This window comes from Podarcis erhardii (genome assembly GCF_964252035.2).
Source record: "Podarcis erhardii genome assembly, chromosome: 7".
Taxonomy (NCBI): domain Eukaryota; kingdom Metazoa; phylum Chordata; class Lepidosauria; order Squamata; family Lacertidae; genus Podarcis; species Podarcis erhardii.
The window spans coordinates 9,176,264-9,201,123 of NC_138511.1; the positions used below are offsets into that span (position 1 = coordinate 9,176,264).

Here is a 24,860-nt window from a genome sequence, read left to right on the forward strand (position 1 = left end):
CATTCCTTCCATAGTCATTTGTGGGACCAGCCCTACCATTGGGTAGTGTGGTATCCATCTGGACTGTCTAGAGGAGTTGGGAGCACCGTTATGCAGTGGTCCCACTCCTTCCTCCTGGGCTGTGTCCAGAAAGTGGTGTTGGAAGATGAGTGTTCAGACCCCTAGGCACTCACATGTGGGGTGTCTCAGGGCTTTGTTCTCTCCATGCTTTTTATATGAAGCTGCTGGGAGAGATCATTGGGGTGGGGTGGGGGGCTGGATAATCACCAATAAACATATGATACCCAAGCTATCCCTCTCGTTTAAATTGAAATTAGTGAAGGCAGTGAATGTCCTGTGTGTCTGGAGCTGGTTGGAGGATGGATGGTTAATGGATTGAGGCTGAATCCTGACAAGGCAGAAGTAGTTTTTGGAGGACAGAGGGAAGGCAGGTGTGGGAGACTCCCTGGTCTTGAATTGGGTAACTGTGCCCCTGAAGAACCAGGTGTGCAGCCTAGGAGTCATTTTGGACTCAGTTGTCCATGGAGGCGCAGGTGAATTTTGTGCCCAGGGCAGCTGTCTACCAGCTCCATCTGGTACACAGGCTGAGACCCTACCGGTCTGCAGACTGTCTTGCCAGAGTAGTGCATGCTCTGGTTATCTCCTGCTTAGGGCTACCTTTGAAGATGACTTGGAAACAACAATTAATCCAGAATATGGCTGCAAGACTGCTGACTGGGAATAGCCGCTGGGACAATTTAACACTCAGTACATTTCCGAGCACAATTCAAAGTGTTGGTGCTGACCTCGGCCCAGTATACCTGAAGGAGCATCCCCATTGTTCAGCCAGGACACAGGTCCAGATACGAGGGCCCTCTGGGTAGTGGTGCCCTCTCTGTGGAATGTCCCCCCCCCCCCCGATGTCAAGGAGATAAAGAACTACGCAACTTTAGAAGATATCTGAAGGCAGCCCTGTATCAGGAAGTTTTAAATGCTTGACATTTTATTGTTTTTATATGTGCTGGAATCCGCCCAGAGTGGCTGGGGAAACCCAGCTAGATGGGTGGGGTATAAATAATGAAATTACTATGTTCAGGCACATGGAATAGGGGTGCAATCTTGTCCTTTGCCCCCAGCAGCTGTATTTTGGACCAGCCCCAAAAGAAACCATTCCAGGCATCTTCTATGTTGACTGAAGAGATTAATATGAATTAACTGAAAGGTTTTTCAAGAGGGAGCATACTGCAAACATGCACAGGCTCAACAGGTTGGGGTAAAGGTAGAAACAATCCACATATGACAATGTTCATGTTCTGTACATAATATTATTTATATCCTGCTCATCTGGCTGGCTTTCGCCATCCACTCTGATTAGAGTTTGCATAGCATATTGGTGGGTTTTCTTCATAGGTTGGATCTATCTGCTATCATACAAGGCCTCAGAGCAAGGCTAGGCCTGGGTAGCTACTTCTAGCTTCTGACAAGCTGTTTGTATGAACCAATCTTAAGAGCCCACCCAGCATTATATCTGCATGCTTTTTCAGAGACTATTGTGGTTGTATAATGTGGACTTGTATATGCATGCATGTTGGCTGTGAAGAAATTTGCCTTTTCCAAATGGTGTAATTTTTCCAACTCCAGGTCTATCTTCAATGTAATTGTGTAAACTTGCACCAAACCCATTTGGCAGTTCACACACAGGCAGGTCTGTACACACTATTCACACAGGTGTTTTCAGTTCACTGGCCTTAGGGCTGGCCATGCCATTAGGCAGACTGAGATGGCCACCTTTCAATGGGTGTAATGAAAGGACAGCAAATCCTTATTTATTATGGTAAGGATGGGGCTTTTCTGCTTCGGGTGCCAAAACAACTTGACTGGGCTTGGATACGATGCACACTTTGAGGTGACAAAAGTTGCTGCTCTGCCTCAGGCCACAAAATTCCCAGCTCCTATTGTGCCAACTTTAGGAGACCCTGCTGGGACTCCTCTCAACCATGCCAGCTCATGAAAACTGGGGATTTGAAAAACTAGATGTGTATTAACTATTTTATAGATTTAACATTTCCTGGAGATTTGAAGGCCTGGGAAAAAGTTCTCTCTCTCCATCCTACCCCTTTCAGGAGAAACTAGGGATTTGACTGTCTCAAGACCCAGCAGTAAACTAGAAAGGCTGGAGAACACAGAGCTGCAATGCCAAGCATGCAAGCACTTATTTCAGCATAGGGAGGGGGGGGGAGAGCAAGGAATATCAACCCAACAGTTACACTGGCTAGGCTCCTTTGCTCCTGCTACACCATTCCTCCCCTCACTGCTTTTGACCTATGCAACTGAAGTGAATGACAGTTTAGAATATACAGGGCGAATCTGCAGTTTCTTCTGAGCCGTGACTCACTCAAGAGCTGATGGCACGAGCTCTGCATGCCCTTTTCCACTTCTGCTTGTTGCAGTGCATCTTGAAGTGTGTTAACAAAAGGGCCCTGGGTCTGCAGTACGTTTTTGGTTCCTTCCTTTTCCATTGTATGAAACAAAGGGAATGAACACACACTCTGCACAACTGTTGGTCCCCTGGGCAAGACAGCCTTCTCTGACAATCCATGCAGTCTGCTTGCTTCCTGTTAAAAGTCCTGCATATCTGCTGGCAGTTAAGACCTCTTAAATCTTGTGCCCATCCAACCCAAGTAGACTCTGAAACAGGCACTCTTTAGGTACAGTTCCTTATGATCTAGACTTGCCTGCAAGCTGACCAGCTGTTGCAAAGCTGATCTATGCTCATCCCAGAAGATGCCCAGTTGAAATCTACTCTCTTGGAGCACTGGGTTTCACTCTTTCTAATAAGGGAACCACAGGAGGAACAGCCAGGCCCAGTTGGTCACTGCACTGTCAGGAATGGTTCAGAGGTGTGTATCCTGGCCCGTCATTTTGAGCAGCTGCTGTTTACATTCAATTTCTTAAGGAGGACTCATCAGCATGGTAGGCTCAAGCTTCTTTGTGAAACATTTTTTTCCAAAGTTGCATTCTACCCTGCATGCATGCAATACTGATAAAATTGACACTGAGAAGATTTAACAAGTTATTCATTTAATAAGCATTTTACCACATTGTATTGTACACTGTCATCTGTTCAAAAAGATTAGGTTTTTTTTTAATTAAAAAAACAACACACCACAGGATACTGTGTTATATTCATAGAAACAGGTGAACAGTGTTCACTGTTGTAGCTGGTTGTTTTTTAAACTTTGTGGAATAAGTCTTCAGCTGCAACAAACAAACAAACAAATAAACAAACAAACAAATAAACCCTAAAAGGAATTCTAATTCTCAGGCAAGTCTCTGAACAGCTCTCCACACGTGACAGCTTTCTGAACTGGCTAAAATAGCACAGTAGCAAGCTTCGACATTGAATATAGGGGAAGTATCAAAAGGCTTTAATCCTGCATCCCAGCTGATCCCAGCATTACTCTCTGCTAGTTCAAGTCGTCCTTCCTGCAGAGGAAAAAACCTGACTTAGATACTGCCAATGAATCCCTATGAGCCGTGCCAACAAGTTTTCTCTATGCACTTTGGTTTCACAAAAAGAGACACAAACCTTTAAAATAATGGCTTTAATTGTCATTTTGAAGTATATGGGAGGGAAGTGTGCTTGAATTAAAATACACATCATACCAGGGAAGCTGGCAAAGGTTATGGGGTGGTTTCAAAATGCTGACAGCAACGTAACTAGTGTACATGACAAGAAAAAAAAGCAATCCCTTTAAAACAATAAAATAAAAGACATTCACAGTGGTCCGTATAAACAATATGTAATTCGACAGTAATCAGTTTCCTAGTCTTGCAGCACACTAGTGCCTCTTAAGGTCCTAAAAGAAAAGCAGGCATCACACACCACCTGGTCTGTACAGGTTCAAGGAGTCAATTGTACAATTACCCGGAATGACAGGATAAGTTGCTGTGAAGTATACAGCTGGAACAGTAAGGGAAAAAAGCATTTTTTTCTCTCTTCAAATGAACATAAGAATTTTAAAAAACTCTTCTTGAGAAGGGAGAAAGTCTCATTTGCTGTTACAACCAGCAAACGACATCCATCAAAATGAAAAAAATCAAAAAAATCCCACAAACACATTAATCTAGTCTTAGCAAGCTGACAGATACAAGTTACTGTTTTTTTAAAAATGATTATATACTATAGTACAAGTCCCAACTAGGCAGGGCCAAGAGTGATTATTTCTTTGCTTGTTTTGTGATCATACCCCTGGGTGGTGTTACAGGCCGGCTAGCATTGGGCTTCTTCTTCTCGGCAGGCTTCAAAATCTGGAATGACAACGTTCTTTCTTAGCAATGGAAGCACTGTATGCAGCTGAACAGAGATGAGAGCACAAGAAGGGGGCCACTGGTGTTATCCCAAAACCTGGCTATATATATTCTACACCCATCATTTTGTGATTTCCACCCAATGGGCATGGCTAGGTGGCTTAGAGCTGTAAAATCATTCATTCAGGGTCTTGGCACACACAAAAATAATTATTTTTCCAGGGCAATAATTTTAAACAGCCTCACCTTACTGAAATATTGCAGTGTAGGAAAAGACGACCCCCTCCACTCCCAAAGGGAAGAGGGAATAGAAGGGTCTTCAGGAATGTCAATGCAGATTCTATTGCCAAAATAGCCTTGCTCCAAGAGGAAGACAACATTTCTTCACTTAAGAGAGTAGCTAAGCAGGGTGCCACCAGAATCTCAATGCACGGGATGGGAAAGGCTCATTCAGTAACAGGTGCTCCTGGGACCTCTGGCCTAATCCATTTAGGGCTATAAAGGTAAACAGCAGCACCTTGGATATAAATGTCACCCTGCTTTCCCTCCCACTGCTTGCAATTTTCGATGCCTCCTCTCAGATCACCAGCATTAGGCAGCAGGGAAGAGCCATGACTCTTTGGACAATCCAATTCAAGGTGGAACAGATTACAGCTGTCCTACTTATTTTATGGCAAGCTGGTGCCTCAGCACAGATTAAAGGAAATGGAACGCATTTTCAAATAGCAAGTGCTTATAATTCTGGTTTAATTTAAGGACGACCAGCTTAAAAGTGAAAAGAAGCAACATTATTGGGGAAAATGAGGCACCTAAACCCTAAAAATATACTGTACCTGGAAGGAACACATTAGAGTCTCATCCACGCTCATCATGGCACCCGCATTGTCAAACTCCCCACAGTAATTTGGGGCAGAAAACAGAGTTACCAGTTGCCTTTTTGCAAAGAACTCATATCCATCCTCAACCACCTTTAAAGCAAAGACAATTCAATTAATTGAAAGGGGGTGAATATCACACAACAGCAATAATTTTAATACTCCTAACCTTTTTATAATCCTCCTTCCACTCCTTCTAGTGCAGCAGAATTACTTTGGTGTTGTTGCTAACCCAAGTCATGATCTCAGAGGTCCCTGGTTCAAATCTCACCACAGTTGTGCCATGTCATCACGACATGGTCTTAGTGTAAACCACTCCCAATCTCACCTGCTCCCCACCCCATTCTGTGATGATCTGTAACCATCTCTCTCTATATATATATACATATATGAATGAAGCTCTGAGCATTTATCTAAATCTTTTACCATGGGACACTGAATAACAGTGGCATAGTGGTCTATGCAGGAAGTTCTATGGCTGTGCCTATGAATCCAGGCCTCCAGGGCCCAGTCATTCTTCTAGCTACAAAACCACATTAACCTCACAAGCTGCTTGTTTCATGGCATTCTGCAATTTAGAGACAAGGCTAGATCAGCAAGGCCAGGAACTCGTAAAGCAAGCATTGTTCTGAGGCAAGTGAACTTGAAGGGGGAGGGGAAAAATAGGAGAGACTGACCAGTTTCTTGCGTGGTGGACCAAGGGGTGTCCACTGGGGCCCAGGAGCTGGTGGCTCCTTCCCCAGGATCAACTCTTAGCATTTGGTCTTTACCTGATGAGCTCTGCATATAAGATCCAAATCATGTTTATGAAGGAACTTTGCAACCACTTCAGCTCCAAACGTGAAAGAAACTCCTCTGTCATTTTCTCCCCATCCCAGGACATCTTTGTCAGGGTCAGACCACAGCAGATCACAAAGGAGGCCTTGATCTGGCACATCAGTAGGCCGCATAATTCGTCGGATTTGTTCCATTGATTGGAGGTCTGGCGATAAGCCTGCAGGGGATTAAGATGCAGCTGCTTTGCATTATGTTCACATGCTGGGCACTCAGCAAATGCACACACTGTGCAGTGACAATATCTTCATTCCAACTGCAACCTCATCTACGCTTATTTTGAGGAAGCTATCCAGTGCAATCCAAAATTATTCCTCCGATATGTCCCATTTCTGGTATGAACTATCCTCTCATGCCAAGGACATGCTACTGCGAGGCAAGGAGACTGGTAGCAGTAGAGTTGATTAGGAACATAGGAATTTGTGATTGGTGTGAGGCCCCCATGGTGCCTTGCATGAATGGTGTGAAGGCTGTAGACATCACATGCTGCCTAGGTACTGTGCAAGAAGAGTCAGTGGTCGTGAGACTTATGTGCATAAATGATGCTGGAAAGAAACGGCCGTAGAGACAAAATAAAACATGTTCCACCTGCAGAGCCAGCTAGGTGGAAGCATCTGATTTGGTATGCCTCACAGATGATGGGGCAAGTGGTTCAGGTTCTCAAAGCGAATTACAGGATATAACTTTGTAACTAGCACATAAATATATATATGAATGGCTGTACTTTAAAAAGACTAAAGAGTCATAGGGGGAAATGCCCATGAATAGGACACCTGCATAGGCATCCACATGCTTCAGACCCAAGACTGGGTACCTTGAGTACTTGGTACTAAGAGATCACAGCTGTGCAAGAGTGGTGGTCTGTAGGGTAAGTTTATCCCTGAATATAAAAATTTGAAGTAAGGAGAAAGTGGCAGATCAAGGGTATTTAAAGAGGTCATAGTTGAGAAAATTTAACAGGAAGAGGAACAAACTCCTCCTTTACAGAATCACCACGGTGAAAACAGGTACCCAAAGCAACATAGTACAGGCATCTCCTCACTTAATGCATGTTTGACTCACGTGCGTGTGTGGTTAGGGAAATAATTAAATAAATTAATTAATTTAAACTGCAGAAAGGTGTGAAATGGGCAAAAACAGCTCAAAAAGAACGGGAAAATGGCTAGCAATTCCAGGAGCCTTTGCACCAACCTTTGATGCCTATGGAGAGTTGAAGTTTGAGAAAGGAGGTGTGGAGAGGGCAGTTGTAGTGGAATTTGGCTTTTTAGATGGAGAGTTGAAGTTTGAGAAAGGAGGTGTGGAGAGGGCAGTTGTAGTGGAATTTGGCTTTTTAGATGCGTGTTTCCAACTACACATGATTTCATGTATATGCATGGTACCCAGGAACATAGCCCTATATAAGTGGGAAGGTGCCGGTACTACAGAGATAGTGTTTTTTCTTACGCAAGCACTGAACCAAAACTCCTTCCATATATTTATTTAATAAAAATATTTCTATAATGCTGTATCATAAAATATATCAAGGTGGTAAATAGTATTTATGTGAGAGAGTGAGTGAGTGTTGTACTGTACAATATACATTTTGCATGCTTTCCTTTTTTTTACCTAAAGAGGTAAAATGTCTTTAAAATATTCCCATGTAGGATCTTACAACCAGTTACCATGACTGTGAGACAAATGGATGCACTTTTCAATTCACGATTCACACAGTAGACTTACAATGTGATCTTCATAAACTAGGATATTGTTATCTGAACAATGATTAACAATGCCCCCAAATTTCAGTAACATACAATTTAGTTTTCTTTCTATATATAAAAAGTGCCTGGGACACCCACACCAAGTAGTCTATTAATTTTTGTGATAGGGTACTTTTCGTTGCAATCAATGTTAATGTACTGGAGCAGGAAAAATGTCCCATGGTTTTTCAAACAAGAACTGATCCAAGAAAATGGATTTCAGTGTCCCTTTTCGGACACCACACACAGCTTTGTTTGGGAGATTTAAAGGTAAAGGTAAAGGACCCCTGACAGTTAAGTCCAGTCACGAATGACTCTGAGGTTGTGGTGCTCATCTCGCTTTACTGGCCAAGGGAGCCAACGTTTGTCCACAGAAATTTTTTTTGGGTCATGTGGCCAGCATGACTAAGCTGCTTCTAGCGAAACCAGAGCAGTGCACAGAAACGCCGTTTACCTTCCCGCCGGAGCGGTACCTATTTATCTACTTGCACTTTGATGTGCTTTCGAACTGCTAGGTTGGCAGGAGCAGGGACCAAGCAACGGGAGCTCACCCCGTCGCGGGGATTCAAACCGCCAACCTTCCTATCAGCAACCCTAGGCTCAGTGGTTTAGACCACAGCGCCACCCGCTTTTTACCACCCCATTATACATTGGAATTTGGCTTGGAGGAGTTACACAGCGTAGGGTTGATTGGCACAAAAAATAAATTTCTTCAAGATGGAACTCAGTGCTAAAAAATCCATCTTTTTTCCAGTACTGCTGTAGGCTGTGAATGAAGGAGCAAGGAAGGCTACAGAATTAATCCTTCCCCTCACACCAGCCATCTCCAGAGCAAGCTGCCCATCACAGAGTCAAGACGGTCACTATATCTAAGCTGCTCAAAAGTAGGACATTTTATTGCTTTAAAGCAGCTGCCTCAAATTAAAGAGGTATGACCTGTCCTTTCTGCAAGGTCAGAATATTTGTCCTCACATCTGTTCAGCTGTAGCCTCCCAATTCAACGCCTAGTATTGCAACCCTGATGTTTTTGCCTGTGTAAGCAACTATAAGCAGTTGCTTATAGTTCAGGAGTGGCAAGGCTAAATATTTAAATCAAAAATGGGTCAGGAGATGCTAGGTTAGTATAATACAAGTATTTTTATAACATGGCACTGGGAACTGTCCAGATAACCTACAATTACCTACAAGTATGCAATTACCCACAAGCAGATAGCATGCATTTATAGCATCATATTTCAGTGGAAGAGTTCCGGCAGTTACAAAATTAGGCCTTTTCAGTAGAGGTCTACTTCTCATTCTGTCTCAGATTATCCATTAGCCCCATCGTTACAGTAACATGTAAGCTGGAGCACCCTATAGTCACCTCACTCTAATGGTGGCGTCACCAAATGCATACATGGTTACTTCCCGTCACCAAATTCGTTGCTCTGGTGATTCATTGTCATGACTGCAGTTCAAATGGTATGGGGGAGGGAACTATATTCAGACCAACTCTGGTATATAATAACTCCTTCCTATATCACACTCGGGCAAAGTAATTTGCAGGTGTTCCCCTATGCAAACAAGGGTACGAATAGGCTGCTTGGACAAACATTATTCAATACACTGTTACACCAAAAACCTGTCAAGAGTTAGAAACATTATCTCAATTGACATTAGCTGTGAAACTTTGCAGTGTGCTCAACCTGTGCTTTAGATAGAAAGAAATGCAGTGCCCTGTAATACAGAGAAAGTGGCTCCAGGCCTGCACAGAGCTTGCCTGAGGCCCGGGGCAGGAGTCTTGTTAGAATAACATTATAAACTTAAAAGGTGGTGCCTGGCAAGGGCCCCTGGCCAGCTTAATCTTCTAGGGCCCGGGGCAAGTGTACCCAGCTGGTGCCCCACTGCACGGGTCTCAGTGGCTCTAATGCTGACTTACCCAAGATGGTCAAGCAAGTATCACTTTGTAAATGATATATCGACTTACCTCCATGACAGCAGAATATTTTCTCATCCACAATGGCTGCAATTGGTAAACAATTAAAGCAGTCTGTAAAGGTTTTCCACAGCTTGATGTTGTATCTTCTTTTACCTAGGGAGATATTTCAGTATGTGAACTCACTTGGATTTTAACAGTGGCAGAAGAAGAGAATAGGGAGGACAAGGAGACCTACATTTACATTTTTGTATCTTTGACCTGCTTAACATTAAGGTCTTAGTCTGTGTTGGCAGAGAGGAACTGTTCTCCATACCTGCTAAAACCCAAACACAGGGGTATCTCAAACCCTTGAGGATCTTTCCCTCTTCTGTCATAATACCTGCTCTAGAAATAAACTGGCAAGAAGCTCGGGACAGACCACAGAAACGTACTACTTCACACAGCACATTATTAACGTATGGCGCTCATTCCACAAGCCACAGTGTGGTCAGTGGCTTGGATGGCTCTAAATAAGCTTGTGACACAAATTCACGGCAGCTACCAACAGCTAAAACCCCTGATGACAAACATCACCCCTAAATACAAGCTTTGAGGGACAACAATGGGAAAGGTGCTTTCACATTCTACCTGTGAGATGCTTGATTCGATGAATCTTTAGTCCAGTCAAGTAGGGCTCTTACAGTCATCACATCAACCCTTTTCACATACAGATGCTATTCTAATAACTGTTCTAGCTTTTAGAGACTCCCAAGGCAAAAATAAGCCATGAGCTTGCTAATGATCCCTCACTGCATCTTCACCACTGATAACTGACCCTTAGTCTTGCCCTGGAATTTAGGCTCCCATATCCTAGACCTATTTGAACATTGCTCTTACTTTACTGAAGCACAGGCTGCCCAAGATGCTGTCAAATGGTGACAGCATCAAGTGCAAATCCTCTTATCACACTCATGACAGTTTCCGCAATTTGCTTCCAAGCAAGCCTAACCAACAAATTATGCTGAACCTATTAGAAACCTGACTAAGTATGAAGTTCACTGAATGAAGGGGTGGGGAGTATGAGGAGAATCTAAGTGTGAATGCTGCAATTGGCCTACAAGATACAAAAATACACCTGAGCAGCAGGAGAGTTAAGCCATTAAAAGGACAGGGAGTTCAAAGCACCAAGACGGAACCAGTGAACTGCAGACTATTCCATAATATAAAGCTGTAATGTGAAAGGGATCGTTTGGCTGTGTTTTTAATCACATGTTCTGCTTTATTAACAATTCTTCCTGGGATTACAGATATTAGTGAGCAGGCAGTCCCAGACAAATCAGAACAAAGGAAGCTGCCTTATACCAAGTTAGACATCTAATTCAGTATTATCTACACTGACTGGCAGCAGCAGTTTCAGACAGGATTCTTCTTTCCCATCCCTAATCTGAGATGTTGGGGAATAAAACCTGGGGACCTTCTGTATGCAAAGCAGGTGCTCAATTGTTTTGTATCCATTAAAGAAGTCGTTAAACAGAGAAATATGAGCATGCTTTGCAAGGCTTATGGCAAATGCCATCATTAGCATCATTTGGTACTATAAAATCACTGGGGAGAATAATGGTGCAATGTTAATCTGAAGCTGCTGAAAAAGTGGATCTCCTCCCACCTCAATTAATACGAACCAATGTTTGTAGTAGGTTTGCTGTAGGCAGTTACTGAAGTATTACGCTTTTACTGTTCTTTGTAAACCACTTTTAGTACAAATGTATCTGTGAAAAATGCAGTGTTTATTGATATAAATTATGTGATTCAACACATTTTAAAACCAGTGGGCTCAATGGCACACTGGTTACTAAAGACAAGCAAGTGACAGAGGCTATAGGAAAACCAGACTATCTGATTCATAAAGTCCTGAAACCAAGTACGTTTATTTTTCAAACCCTATGTTTATATCACCAAATGGAACAGCCAGAAACTGAATTTACAGTCAATTCCAGAAAGTGCAACAAAAGGAAACAGAGATTACACATTGTGTCATGGCATGGTGCATCCCTATTGTACTTAACCACCATGCAGAGAACAAAAAAAAAGGGCATGCAATTCAATCAGGCTTGCTTTTAAACAACCAATCAATCGATTATTAAAGGACCAGAAGAGCAGTAACAAGGTATGTCCTATCTTCAAGCAAGGCTGATAATGAACTGCCCTCCAAGGAAGGGGAGGAATTCACATCCAGTTCAGCAACTGGAGTAAGACAACACCACCCAGTGCCCACTCAAGGAGGAATGGGTTCAGCTTTGTACTTGCAAACTCAAACTGAAAAAGTTAACATTATAAATATGAGCTTAATTTAACACTTAAGTGGAGGCTGGCAGAGCAGTGAAGACCGGACTGTAGTTGCACCTTTCTCTTCTGAAGAGAGCAAAGGAAGAATAAGAAGACTATGTTTCACCTGCCAAAATGATAGAAAAGTCTCTTAACTAGGCAAGTCAGTATTGTCATTAATAAGCAACTCACTCCAAACCCAGAGGTTATTTTATAGTAAAAATAGTGCCATTTACACTATGAATCACTTTCCAAAGTCTGAAAAGACAGCACCAGAAGTACTTACATTCATCGTAGAAGCCATAAATTCTATTAATGCTGGCACATTCATGGTTCCCTCTAAGGAGGAAAAAATTCTCTGGGTATTTTATCTTGTAGGCCAGTAAAAGACAAATTGTTTCTAAAGATTGTTTCCCTCTATCAACATAGTCACCAAGAAATAGATAGTTGCTTTCTGGTGGGAAACCTCCATATTCAAAGAGTCGAAGTAAATCATAGTATTGTCCATGGATGTCACCTTAAAACAAAACAAAATGGTGTTGATATGGTTTGAGAGTTTGGCTCATTAAAGCAAATGCATGCTAATATACGCACTTTAAAGAATAAGAATTGTTACACAACATTAAGAAAAGTAAGCATAGGTAACAGTAAGTTTCCTCCAATTAGCAATTCCTATTCCATTCATTGGTGTTTTTGCAAAGAGATGTTCAATGGACTGTACCATTGTTTTCTCCAAAGTACAAACTTTCATACTATTATTTGTGATCTGTGAGGTTAGAAGCACAACAAAGCCAGTCCTAAAAATTGAAGCTGGCTTGAAGTGAAAATTTTGTTTGTTATTAATTCCGACTAAGCAAGTCCAGTTTAATATTAAATCTTTTGCATTAAGCAGTATCTAACACAACTTACTTTGACTTCTTGTGAAAAGCAAGACCTTCTGCTCCAACTTACAGAATCATGCAATGATGAAGAAAAATGGGCCACCACTTTTTAGTATACAAATGGTTATTGATATTACTAACACTGATACAGACAACGACTAACTGATGCACGCCCATGTGCATTACAGCAATGAGGAAGTGGTTGAAAAAGAGGGTGTATGTAAAAGGGCAGTGGAATAATGTGGTGAAGTGGGCTTATGCATGCTCCACCAATGCGCACAGGGGTCAGGAACATAACCCCCAGGCAAACTGGTTGTTGCCTGTATCCATAACCTAAAATCAAATCTCCACTGGGTTGAAGGATAAAGCTTCCTCTTTCTGGGATTTGTGTCCTCTTTATTCTGTCTACTTGAAGAAATTTCCCTTCAGAATTCTATTCAAATCAATTCTACTTTTGCCCTCAAGTAGCATGATTTGCATAGGATGACTAGAGTACTTTGACAGCAATATTTTAATGGATTTGCAATCTTCAGAGATGGTGAAAATACCACCTAAGAAGTTGTGCCACATCATTATCAGTTCATTAAAAAAGGAATAGTTGGAGCCAACAAATCTCAATGCTTACCACATATTTTAAGCGGTGCTTCAAGTTCTAACAGAATGGGTTGACTGAGAAAGATTTCTCGAGATTTCAAGCATAATCCTCTTATTTCGTTCTCTTGAAGTTGCACATTTTTACCGGGTTTTGACCCTCTTACTGTGAAAGAAAAAAAGGATGGTCATGTTTAGCAAATGAGATCTACTGAGTTTCAAATCAATCATCATTAAACACATAAAACAGATTATTTACAATAAATGGAAATGACCAATTTTGGGTCTTGAAATATCTTCTGAACTCTTACAGAGAAGGCTCATGATTACCAAGCAGATTTTGATTCAAGCTGAGGGAAGTTTGCCCACTGCTGGAATTAAAAGGCAAATAATGAAAACACTGCCTATTAAAATATGTGTTGTTCCTAAATTCTAGTGGTCCAGGAAACAAGTGCTTCATATATAGGCTGCACCAATGTATTTTATGCTGGTGAAATATTTAGGCTACAGATACAAGAATTATAATTTGAGGACAACCATATGAAACAGATTCTACACCAGTGGTATTTATTTTCCCAGGAAGCACAACTGATCTAGTGCAACACTGCTTATTCCAACTCCATCCTCTCCCAAACATGTATATTACTCAAAACAGTCACATGGATTAATCATAGATTTAAGGCACTGCTCCTTCTGATGAGCTGACAAGATTACGCAGTTAAAATTTTTCCCCCAAAGAGGAGAATATGTTTTAAATAGCAGTACCCATTTATGGTCCTATTTCAGTTTAACCTGCAACAGTGTTAGAAACTCAAGATATATAAGCTAATTGCCCAATGGCACCTTAAATCTAGGTTATGGTCACCACAAAGGAATGTCTGGGTGCCCTTTTTTGAGATGAAATTATTATTGTTATTACTCATTTCATTTCTCTACTGCTTTATAATTGAAAAAAGCAAGTCGTTTACAATGCATTAAAACATCAAATAAAACTATCTAGAATACAACAAATTCAAGCTTCAAGGAAAGTATTTCAGATCCTTCTCCAAGTGATATTCTGCTTTCCCCATCTTTATTTACCTACTTAATTTATATAGCTGCCCCACAGAAGTACTCTCTAGGAAGTCAGTGTGGTGTTGTGGTTAGAGTGTCCGACAAGGACTGGGAGATCAGGATTCAAATCCCTACTCAGTCATGAAGATCACTAGATGCCATTGGGCCAGTCACAGCCTCTTAACCTACCTCACAAGGTTGTTGTAAGGATTGACTGAGAAGGGGGAGAACCATGTACTCCTTGGAGGAAAAGGTAGGCTATAAATTGAACAAGCTCTTCTGCTTACCTGCTTAAGCAAGCTGGAGGGGCCAGCCAGATGGAGATATCCGTTGCCAAACAGGCATCTAAAGATCTCCATGTGGTTACAATTGGACCTGCACCAGTTGCAAAACACGCCTGGGGAATTTCAGGCACTGCCTGCATGCAACTCCCAAGTTACTGTCAGTTGACAAAGCAAAGGATTCCAAGTTATCACCAATAGTTAAATAAATAGAAAAAGAGCAGGAGACTCTTGCTTACTGGGCTCTGGAGGTTCTTGCAAGCCTGTCTTGAGATTTCACAGGATCTCCGATTGCCCTGCAAAATTTTGCCTTTGCATGTAACCCCCAGGAACAAAACCCCCATGTAAGCTGCAGTCCCAACTATTCTTAATTACACGGAAGGGAAGAGGTACAAAAGTTGAATATCTTAATTCAAAACCAAGAGGAATATGAAAACTGCATGGGTCCCAAGCTAAGCCAGAGTATGATATACACCAAACCCAATAAGAGTTACTTCAAATTAATTAAACCTGATGGCTAGAATGTTCCTCTCACACCAGTCAGACATGCTACCTTATGTTTGAGCAGTGCAACTAACTAAGCCTTCCCCAATTGATGCATGTGTTGTTTTCAGTGCAACATATTCTATCGACCTATTTCAATCTAGACACCACCTGTGCACTGATGTTATACAGGAAGCAGAACAAACAGTTTAAAGTACTTGCACCGAAGCTTTGAAAAGCTCAAAGGCTGTAGTTTAAGACGATTTACTTTGAAGTTTAGTATCAGAAAGGAGTTGCAATTACCAGCAGAATAACTGCAGGGCAATGGTTGTGACATGAGCAAATACATGTTTCAATTTTTCTTCCCCATCAGTTGTTAGCATTCATTGGTGACATTATCAGTACTACTATATATTGAGGGTGCAATTAAAATATTTAACACAAGTAATAAAGCATACCTATTGATATATTTCCCCATCTCTGCAGTGTGATTATGCATGAAGCTATTGAGCGATAAAGCAATTGCCCCAAGTTCTCCTTCCAAACTATAAGTAAGCAGCCTCAAATGCAAAGTGTCCATCAGCAACAGAGTTTATAGAAATGACCCACTGATAATTACATTATATGCTTTTAAACAGTTAAGGGTGTTACCGTGTTAAAAGCTTCTATAGACAGAAAACAGATTAAGCATTTTAGAAATGATATGCTTGTAGTAATGCTCTTAAAGAGGGAACCAAAGGCCTGTAGGCAAAACTATTCAACAGCATCTGTGAAACAGAAGCTTCTGCCACTGCCTCAGCTTATTTTCTCAGCACCCCCACAAGCAGAGAAGTTTGGCCAGACAGGGATGAAAAGGAATGTATCCTAGAATAGCAATCTGCATTTGATGCCATTCGGAATTCTAGTCATTTCCTATAAACTCTCCCTTACTAGATGTCTTCAAGGAGAAGCTGGAAAACATAGCCTACACGCCAGGTTCCAACTTGCTACTTAAATCACCCAATAAAGAAGTATGACCAAGATCTCTGAAAGTGGTATGACTTAAAATGAGAAGAGATTACCTCTAGAAAGCATGCAGAATTTGCACATGTTGCAGAGATAGCATAAATTTTTCAAGCACTGAAATTTCAGACATTTTTGTTGTTTTCAGGAACTACTGAAAGCAACTATTACCAGCTCAATATCTGAAACCAGTATCACAATCTGAATGTCATACCAGTTTCAGACAACATACTACAATATCGCCCAGCCCTAGCAGGTACTTACAGCTAATCTACTATCTATTTTGCAATGTGATTTGTCTGTTCAGAATTCTCAAATGCTTTTAAAAATGCTTCTCAATTAATCATATTTTAAGTCAATTATATCTTGTTAATTAATCTAACCAATTAAAGTTGCTGTAACATTGAAGCCTTTGCTACTTTCATATTTGACATTTACACGCACTTAAATTTCAAGTTAGAACTAGATCTGAAAATATATATCTAGGTGTAGTTTGTCAGTAGTTTATGAACCTCTTGTTAAACAGACATTCCTTCAATATTAACAAATTAAGGGATTTGTTCTTGGTCCAACCAAGGAGCAACACTGTTCTGCCAAACTTTGCTTTGTGTAAATAAATTCCCACTCCCTGAATATCCTGTATCCAGAGATTTAAAGTGTCATCATAAATCTGATCTGTAAGAACAAAATAGCTGGGGCTCAACTATTTGCAAGGGATCACTGAACAGTATATCTCATAAGAAGCTGCTGTAGCTTAGTGAACCATCATTTAGAAATTAGTGCTTTTCCCTGTGAATACCCTGATAGTTGTATTGTTCCTTTGTATGAACATCAAACCACCATAATCTATGGTCTGAAGGGGGAAAAACATTTTCAGAAATGGAGTTGTTTACTTAATGGCAGATGGCACGCAGACCTCCCAAGGCAGGGAATCCCACAAAAATGATGCTGTGAGGGAAGTCATGCTGATGTAACCTCTGAATGAGGGGTTACAGAATTAGGCTACTTGCAGTGAGAGAGGAGACACCCTATTCATGAGTTCAGTTGATACCTTAATGTCATCTCCCACAGCTATCACTAGTGGCCATTATGTAATCATTATATAACATTGTACAAGAGTTGATACCCGAATTCACTCCTTCTCCACAGCTTTTTGCTTTCTATAGTGTTCTAAACTAACTTTACTATTCTAAAATAAGCCTTCATGTTGTAAACCAGCTTAACTGCAACAATGTTCACTGTGTGCATCAAGGGTTTGGACAGTGCAGTCTTGGACAGTCTTGTCAATCCACCCCTTTCCCTGCTAAAAGCAAACTGATTTAGACACTTTCTGTGATTTTTGTAGAAACCATTTTGAGCTTTAAGGAAATTCTCCATGAAGCAAACAAATACTTAGAGAGATATATATGGGAAATATTTGCATCCTTAATATCTTCCTTCAGATCTCATGAAGACAAAAATAAAAAATCAGTAGCCCCACCTCGCATACTAGTCAGCCATTTGTGTGACCTAATAGAAAATAAGACTTGACAGAACTTCATCGATAAATTTCGATTAGCTAATTATAGTTAGAACAAACCGTAGGCCCTTGAGTTAGGACATAACAGGGAACTACGGTTCATTTTAAAATGATTGCAGAAGTTACTGATAATTTCTCCTCTAGGGCTGGGCAATATATTGTCCAAAACTGCTTTGAAGTCTGTATCATCCATACCATTTCATAATTTTTGACCTGGCAATATATCGCAAATCATTATATGTGTGCTATGCATATGATTTTTCATGGCGGGAAACTGTGAAGCCAGCCAATGCTTCTCTTGATTCCTGCAGCCCCTGTCAATTCTGCCAGCTCGGCTCACCCCTGCCTCATGTGCGGGCCAGCAAATTACAAGAGCAGGCGCTGGCAAAAATCACAATGCAGGGAAAACCATGAAGCCAACCTTATTTCAGACAGTGTTATCAGTTTATCATGATGTTTAGTTGGCGGTATATCACTTCATTGAAAACTAGATATTGCCCAGCCCTACTCTCCTCTTGCATGATGGGCATAGGAACATATACAAGCCAAATTGTCATCATGCAGGATCATTCTCATAATGGGAAACTATAGTTTCTAGTTATATCAGAACCAGGCCATTACGTTTTATTTGTAGACAGGACCAAAAGAATAATAAATGAGATAATAAATGAAAAAGCTAGCCAGTATTTGCATTGGTGTTAATAGGCATTTACAAGACTTTCCAGTCATATAGAAAAGTGGTTAGCACTGCTTGCTAACAGATCCCCAACTACCTAGGGGCTAATGTCCTGGAACTCAGATGATCAGAGTTTGAATTTTCAATATAGCCATGAAATGACCAGTATTCATGGGCAAATCATTCCCTCTCAGATCCAGCAGCTACCCAGTTGCAAAATGGAATTTCTGTATAGTGGAGTGGATGAGAAATGACCATAAAGACCTTGGACACTCTGGCTCAGTCCAGAAACGATAGAATACCAGTTTCTCTTTACAATAACTTCTTCCTCATAATGCCTACCAGGAAACTGAAAGTTCCTGCTTTTAGTTTCAAACCAGGGTCCCCAAACTTTCTTGGGGCACAGGGCTGCATTTATAAATCTAAGAAACTCCTTGTGGGCACTGAAGACAAAATACCTGGCAACAGCTTGTTCCCATAGAATTGGGGTGGGTAACCTATGGTCCTCCCGATGTTGCTGAGTTACAACTCCCATTAGCCCCAACCAGAATGGTAAACAGCCAGGGATTATGAAACCTGTAATTCAACATCTTAAGGCTAGTCACTCCTGCTGCAGCATGAAACTATGGTTTTCCTCTACATCCATGCCAAACTGTAGTAGCAGTAGTATACAAGTGTTGATTTCCAGCGCCTGATGAACTGCACCCAAGGGTACCAAAGGAGCTTGCAGATGTAATCTTACAGCCTCTGCCTATATTTGACAATTCCTGGAGAACAGGTGAGTTCCCTACAGACTGCAGGTGGGCAAATGTTGCCCCCATCTTCAAAAAGAAGACCTAGGTAGCTACAGACCGGTCAGCTTGACCTTGATACCAGGAAGGGACCCAGAACAAATAATTCAACAGTTAGTCTGTGAGCACTTAGAAAAAGATGCTGTGATTACTAAGACATGTCATGCCAGACGAATCTCATTTCCTTTTTTGATAAAATTGCAGGTTTGGTGCATCAGGGGAATGCTGTGGACATAAGTTTATCTTGATTTCAGGAAGACTTCTGACAAAGTTCCCCATTGTATTCTTGTAAGGAAGCTGGTAAAATGTGGGTTGAACGAGGTACCTGTTAGGTAGATTTGTAGCTGGTTGACTGACCAAACCCAAACAGTGCTCATTAATAGTTTCTAATCATCCTGGGGAAAAGTGGCAAGTGGGGTACCACAGGGTTCTGTCCTGGGTCCATTTTCAATGTCTTTATAAATGACTTGGAAGAAGGAATTGAGGGGATGCTCATCCAATTTGCAGATGACACCAACCTGGGAAGGGTAGCTAATGCAGCTGAAGACAGAATTGGGATTCAAGATGACCGTAACAGACTGGAGAACTGGGTGCAAGCTAACAAAATGAATTTCAACAGGGACAAATGTAAGGTTCTGCACTTAGGCAGGAAGAATCAGATGCACCAATACAAGATGGGGGACATCGGGCTTACTAGTAGTACATGTGAAAAGGATCTAGGGGACTTAGTAGACCATAAACTTAACATGAGTCAACAGTGTGATGCAGGAGGAGGAGGAGGAGGAGGAGGAGGGGGAGGAGGAGGAGGAGGAGGAGGAGGAGGAGAAGAAGAAGAAGAAGAAGAAGAAGAAGAAGAAGAAGACGATGACCTAATGATATTCTAGGCTGCATCAACAGAAGTATAGTGTCCGGTTCTGGGAACCACAATTTAAGGAGGATATTGACAAGCGGGAACGTATGCAGAGGAGGGCTACCAAGGAAACCAAGCCTTATGAGGAATGATTGAAGGAGCTGGGCATGTTTAGCCTGGAAAAGATGAGAATGAGAGGAGATATGATAGCCATCTTCAAATATCTCACGGGTTGTCACATGGAAGATGGAGCATGTTTGTTTTCTCCTGCTCTGGAGGGTAGGACTCAAACCAATGGCTTCAAGTTACAAGAAAGGAGATTCTGACTAAACACCAGGAAGAACTTCAACAGTTAGAGCAGTTTGACAATGGAATGGATTCCCTCAGGAGGATTGTGGACTCTCCTTCCTTGGAAGGTCCAAAGAAGAGGATGGGTAGCCATTTGTCATGGATGCTTTAGTTGCTATTCCTGCATTGCAGAAGGTGGACTAGATGACCCTCGGGATCTCTTCCAACTCTATGATTTTACTATTGTCTCTTACCTTTTGAGATAACAATTTCTCTGACAATTTTAAACTTACTTCCTTGTTGATCGTATCAATTATTAGTCAAGGAGATGTTCTTTTTAGACCTTGAACAATTACACAATTCTCACCAATTAACAGTGAGGAAAAAGACTGGGAGACCACACGGAAAGTAACCCAAGCTTTTTCAGGAAGAGCTGGGTATAAATATACAATTAAGAAACAGCACTATCCAATACACAAATCAACCAAATATGTCTTACAACATTAACCTCTTTGAAGTCTCACGTTCATTGGGGCTGAGCTACTTTTAAGTATAAATTCCAAGTGGAAATGTTTCAAAAATTCTCTCCATTACTAAATGATTTAACATTTTATTAAGACAAAATTGGCATTAAATTGCCATACGATTTATATTATCTTTTAAGATGTTGATGTGCCCTGCTTGGCTCTTAGAGTTATGTCTACACAAACTTTTCTAAGTTTATGTAGCAAGAAATTTAACACTGAAATTACTGAGAAATCAATCTACACTAAATCAATATTGTTGGCATCCTAAATTTAAGCTCATTGATGAGATGGAGACATGATAAATTATATTTTTAAGTAAATCAAGGTGGTGGAAAAAGGACTAACACCAAACCAATGGAAGCAATGTCTCTAGTTCTATTTTATCCAACCCCAAATATCCTACATTCACAAATCCTATCCATTTCCATGGCTATGCTAAAATAAATGAGAAAGACTTTTTAAAAGGTATCTTTAAAAAACTGGAAGGGACGCTAAAGTGAGGCAAGAGACTACAGCAAGACATATCCCTTATATTTAGCTCAGACCACATTGCTGCAGATTACTTTGCATCAAATGAAAAGTTAATTCCCTGATTGAACTCTTCAAGTATAAGTCCTGGATAGACTCAGACAAAGCTAGATTAGTGCAGCCTCCCTCCCTAGCTAAATGTGATATTGCTTGCTGCTACAAGGATAATTTGTCATCAGCTACTTCACGCTTCACCTCAGCCAAGATTTATAAGCATGTTTACCCAAACCTAGAAATCAAAACATGCACTATCTAAGATTTAGGGAACACAGCATATCAGAAACAACCCCAGCACCAAGGTCAGACAGATGAAAATGTTCAAATGAGCAGACATCCATGTGGCTCACAATCATGTCTTTGGAGCAGTCAAATGTTGATGTTGCTACAAGGATTAAATTTTTAATTTGTTTGCAAGCTTCAGCCTTGCCACAATAATGGCCACAACAGACTGGCATAGGAGGGTGAGCAACATTTTAACGCCCTCATGATTCCCCAGGCCAGCAGTCATGCAGCTTCGGGAGGGAAGTAAACCAACACTGATTTCTCTTACTACAGAAGTAAGACTCCACTTTGCTAAGCAGAGGGCAAAACAATGAAAAATGACCAACCTACTACTTATGCACTTACCCTAAGAAAAACATCAGAATAAAGCACTGCATGCACATCTAATGTATCAGAATAAGAATTGTGTGCACTCCCACCTATCTTTAAGTTATATGTTTGTGTGTGTATGTATGCACACACAGACACACAGAGTATATAAGAACTGAGGAAGAGACTGTTGTAATCTGAAAAAAGATCACTGAGGCACAAACAAAGCACCTCCAGACCCTCCATCTTGGATGTGGACCCTTTAGTCTTGCCTCCTTCCCTGCCAAATCAACTCAGGAGAGTCCAAAGACAAAGTCAGAATTGAGATGAGCGGATGGCTATGGGATTTCAGATACCCTGATGTGTTCTATGCATATGTGAGGGGCCCTCTTACCATCCTCTACATAGTCTTTCCCCACCCACAACAATTACTATTTTACTTCCCTTTCCTCTGGCTGAAACTCTGAACCTCACCTCCTCACAGAACCACAAAGGGGCACTTTAAAAAAAATGAGCCCACTGAAATAAAAAACCATTCCTAATTGGGTTCAGCAGCTTCTCCCCACCCTGCCCTCAACAGCATCCCCTTACTTCACCCCTCCACTTTATGGGAACACTTTTTCACAGGCAAGCAACCCCAAATTCTGTTCCCAAAAATGCTCCTCTGCAATCCACCCCAACCCACTTTTCCGCTCCCTACAGAAACACCAGTGCAAATAAATATTGGGAGCCCACCCCCAATTCCACTCCAAATACTCATTTCCCCCCAAGCGGAGCCTGTCAAGGGCCTCCAAAATCCCTACTCTTCTCAAGCAAAACCTTCACCCCCCCCCACAAGAGAGTTACACGTTTGGGGCGGTGGGGGAGGGATCATCTCTATACCACTTTGACCTGTGTGTATCCATACATCCCATATTCAAACACACACACACACACACACACACACACACACATCTCTGTATTGTTAAGAGTCCTCTCTCAAATAATCCACGTACCCCATATTCAAAATATATATTACACACACACACACAAAACCATCACAGCATCCTCCTTCCTACCAGTCTCTCCTGTCTTCTTCTTTCTTTCTTTTTTGTGGCAAGAGGAACAACAGCAGCAGCATTTAGATGCAGTATATACTGTAAGTGAATAAAGTCACACGCATACCTAAATCTAAACCACTACATGCACGCCCGTCCACCAGTACAACACCCCCCCCTCCAGAAACGTCCCTCATTTTTTGGTGGCACCCCCCCAGAACATACAACAGCCCCCCCCAAGACACCCTAGATAACCCCCTTCCCTTGGCCTCCACACCTTCGGGTCTCCCCCAAACCATCTCCCCCAAACACAACAACGCTTCCCCCCCCCCACTGCACCCTCCCAAGATACGGGAGGAAGAAGGGAGAAGCGCCCCAAAAGTGCCTGAAACGAGAAGCGAAGAGCACACAAGTCACGCAATTATGCTTCATTTATTACTATTATTACCGATATAACCATAAAAGGAGGAGAGCTATAGTCAGTGGGGCTTTTCGTTTTGTAACTAAAGGGTGGGATAATAATAAATAAAACAAAACGGCCTTCGCCCCTCCGCGCTCTTCCTCCCCCCCCCCCAGACTGTGGGCTACCCCTCCCCCTTTAATGGTTTGCTGCCCCCTCCCCAAACCGCGGCAGCGACCCCCGAGGGCGGCGGAAGCCCCCCAAGGAAGCCGCCTCACGCGCCGCCCTCGCCCCCCCCTGAATCCAGCCTCACTGTACATCCTTATCCCCCCCCCCACACCCCGCCGCTCCGTTCCCTCAAGCCGCCCTCCTCGCTCACCCTCCAGCAGCCGTTGGATGATGCTGTCGATGTTGAGCTTGTCAATATCCGCCATCGCCTCTCAGCGGCCGGGGCGAGGGAGCGAAGCCGGAGCCCGCCGGGTCGACCCGCGCGGCTCTTCCCCCGCTCCCGAGCTGGCTCTTTCCTTCTCCGGAATGCCCTACCGCGCGCCCCCTTTCCTCCCTCTCTCGCTTTCCCGCCCCCCAACCCAGCTCCCTCGCTCGGTCGCTCGCTCGTTCCGGAGGAGGAGGAGGAGGAGGAGATGCCGCAAACAGCGTCGGCGGGCGAACAAAATGGCCGCCTTTCCCTCCTCCCCTCACAAGGAGCCGCCTCCTTCGGGCGCGCAGGGATATACGAGAGGAAGCTGCGGCCGGGGACTTCTTTCCAGGCAAGGGCGGGAAGATTGAGGAAGCAGCGCTTCCCTTCAGCCTGCGGGGCCGTTTGCGCGCGCTGTCTCTCGCAGAGCCGCGTTTCTCTCGCTCGCGCGCTCAAATCCTTCCGCCGATAGATAAGTCGGCACCGGTGGCGGGGGGGGGGGGAGGAGAGGTGGTTCTTCGCTCGTTCTTTCTTTCTTCCCCTCAAAGGCTGAAGGGCATTTGAGGGGGGGGGGTTAAAAAGAAGAAAGGAAATCCGCCCAAAAAAGAGAGACAGAGACGGGGAAAGCGGCCACTAAGTGCTTTCAGCCTTAACATGTGGTGGGGAAAGAGCACCCTTGAACATGCGCAGAGTTCTGTTGTTTATTTCCTAAGCCTTTCACATGAAGCCAGCACAAACAGCTCTTGGGGCAGGATGTGACTGACAAACCTAAACAGCATCTTAAAAAGCAGAGACATCACCTTGTCAACAAAGGTCCATATAGTTAAAGCTATGGTTTTCCCAGTAGTGATGTATGGAAGTGAGAGCTGGACCATAAAGGAGGCTGATCGCCGAAGAATTGATGCTTTTGAATTCTGGTGCTGGAGGAGACTCTGGAGAGTCCCATGGACTGCAAGAAGATCAAACCTCTCCATTCTGAAGGAAATC

At 42.4% G+C, this 24,860-nt stretch overlaps 1 protein-coding gene across 2 annotated transcripts; it reads right to left on the reverse strand.

Annotated features, from left to right (window-relative positions):
* Nucleotides 1–3,386: 3,386 nt before the first annotated feature.
* On the reverse strand, nt 3,387–24,101 carry PPP1CC (protein phosphatase 1 catalytic subunit gamma). 2 transcript variants are annotated; one of them, XM_081868527.1, is made up of 8 exons: nt 23,838–24,101; nt 13,467–13,598; nt 12,247–12,477; nt 9,705–9,809; nt 5,936–6,159; nt 5,124–5,258; nt 4,230–4,290; nt 3,387–3,465 (listed from the first exon to the last, which is right to left on the reverse strand). In XM_081868527.1, exons 1-8 carry the CDS (start codon nt 23,890–23,892, stop codon nt 3,452–3,454), a joined length of 957 nt encoding a protein of 318 aa, XP_081724653.1. In that variant the 5' UTR covers nt 23,893–24,101; the 3' UTR covers nt 3,387–3,451. The 2 variants fall into 2 exon arrangements, with proteins under 2 accessions (XP_081724653.1, XP_081724652.1); XM_081868526.1 differs by lacking the exon at nt 3,387–3,465 and having other exon boundaries at nt 3,570–4,290; nt 23,838–24,094.
* Nucleotides 24,102–24,860: the final 759 nt, after the last annotated feature.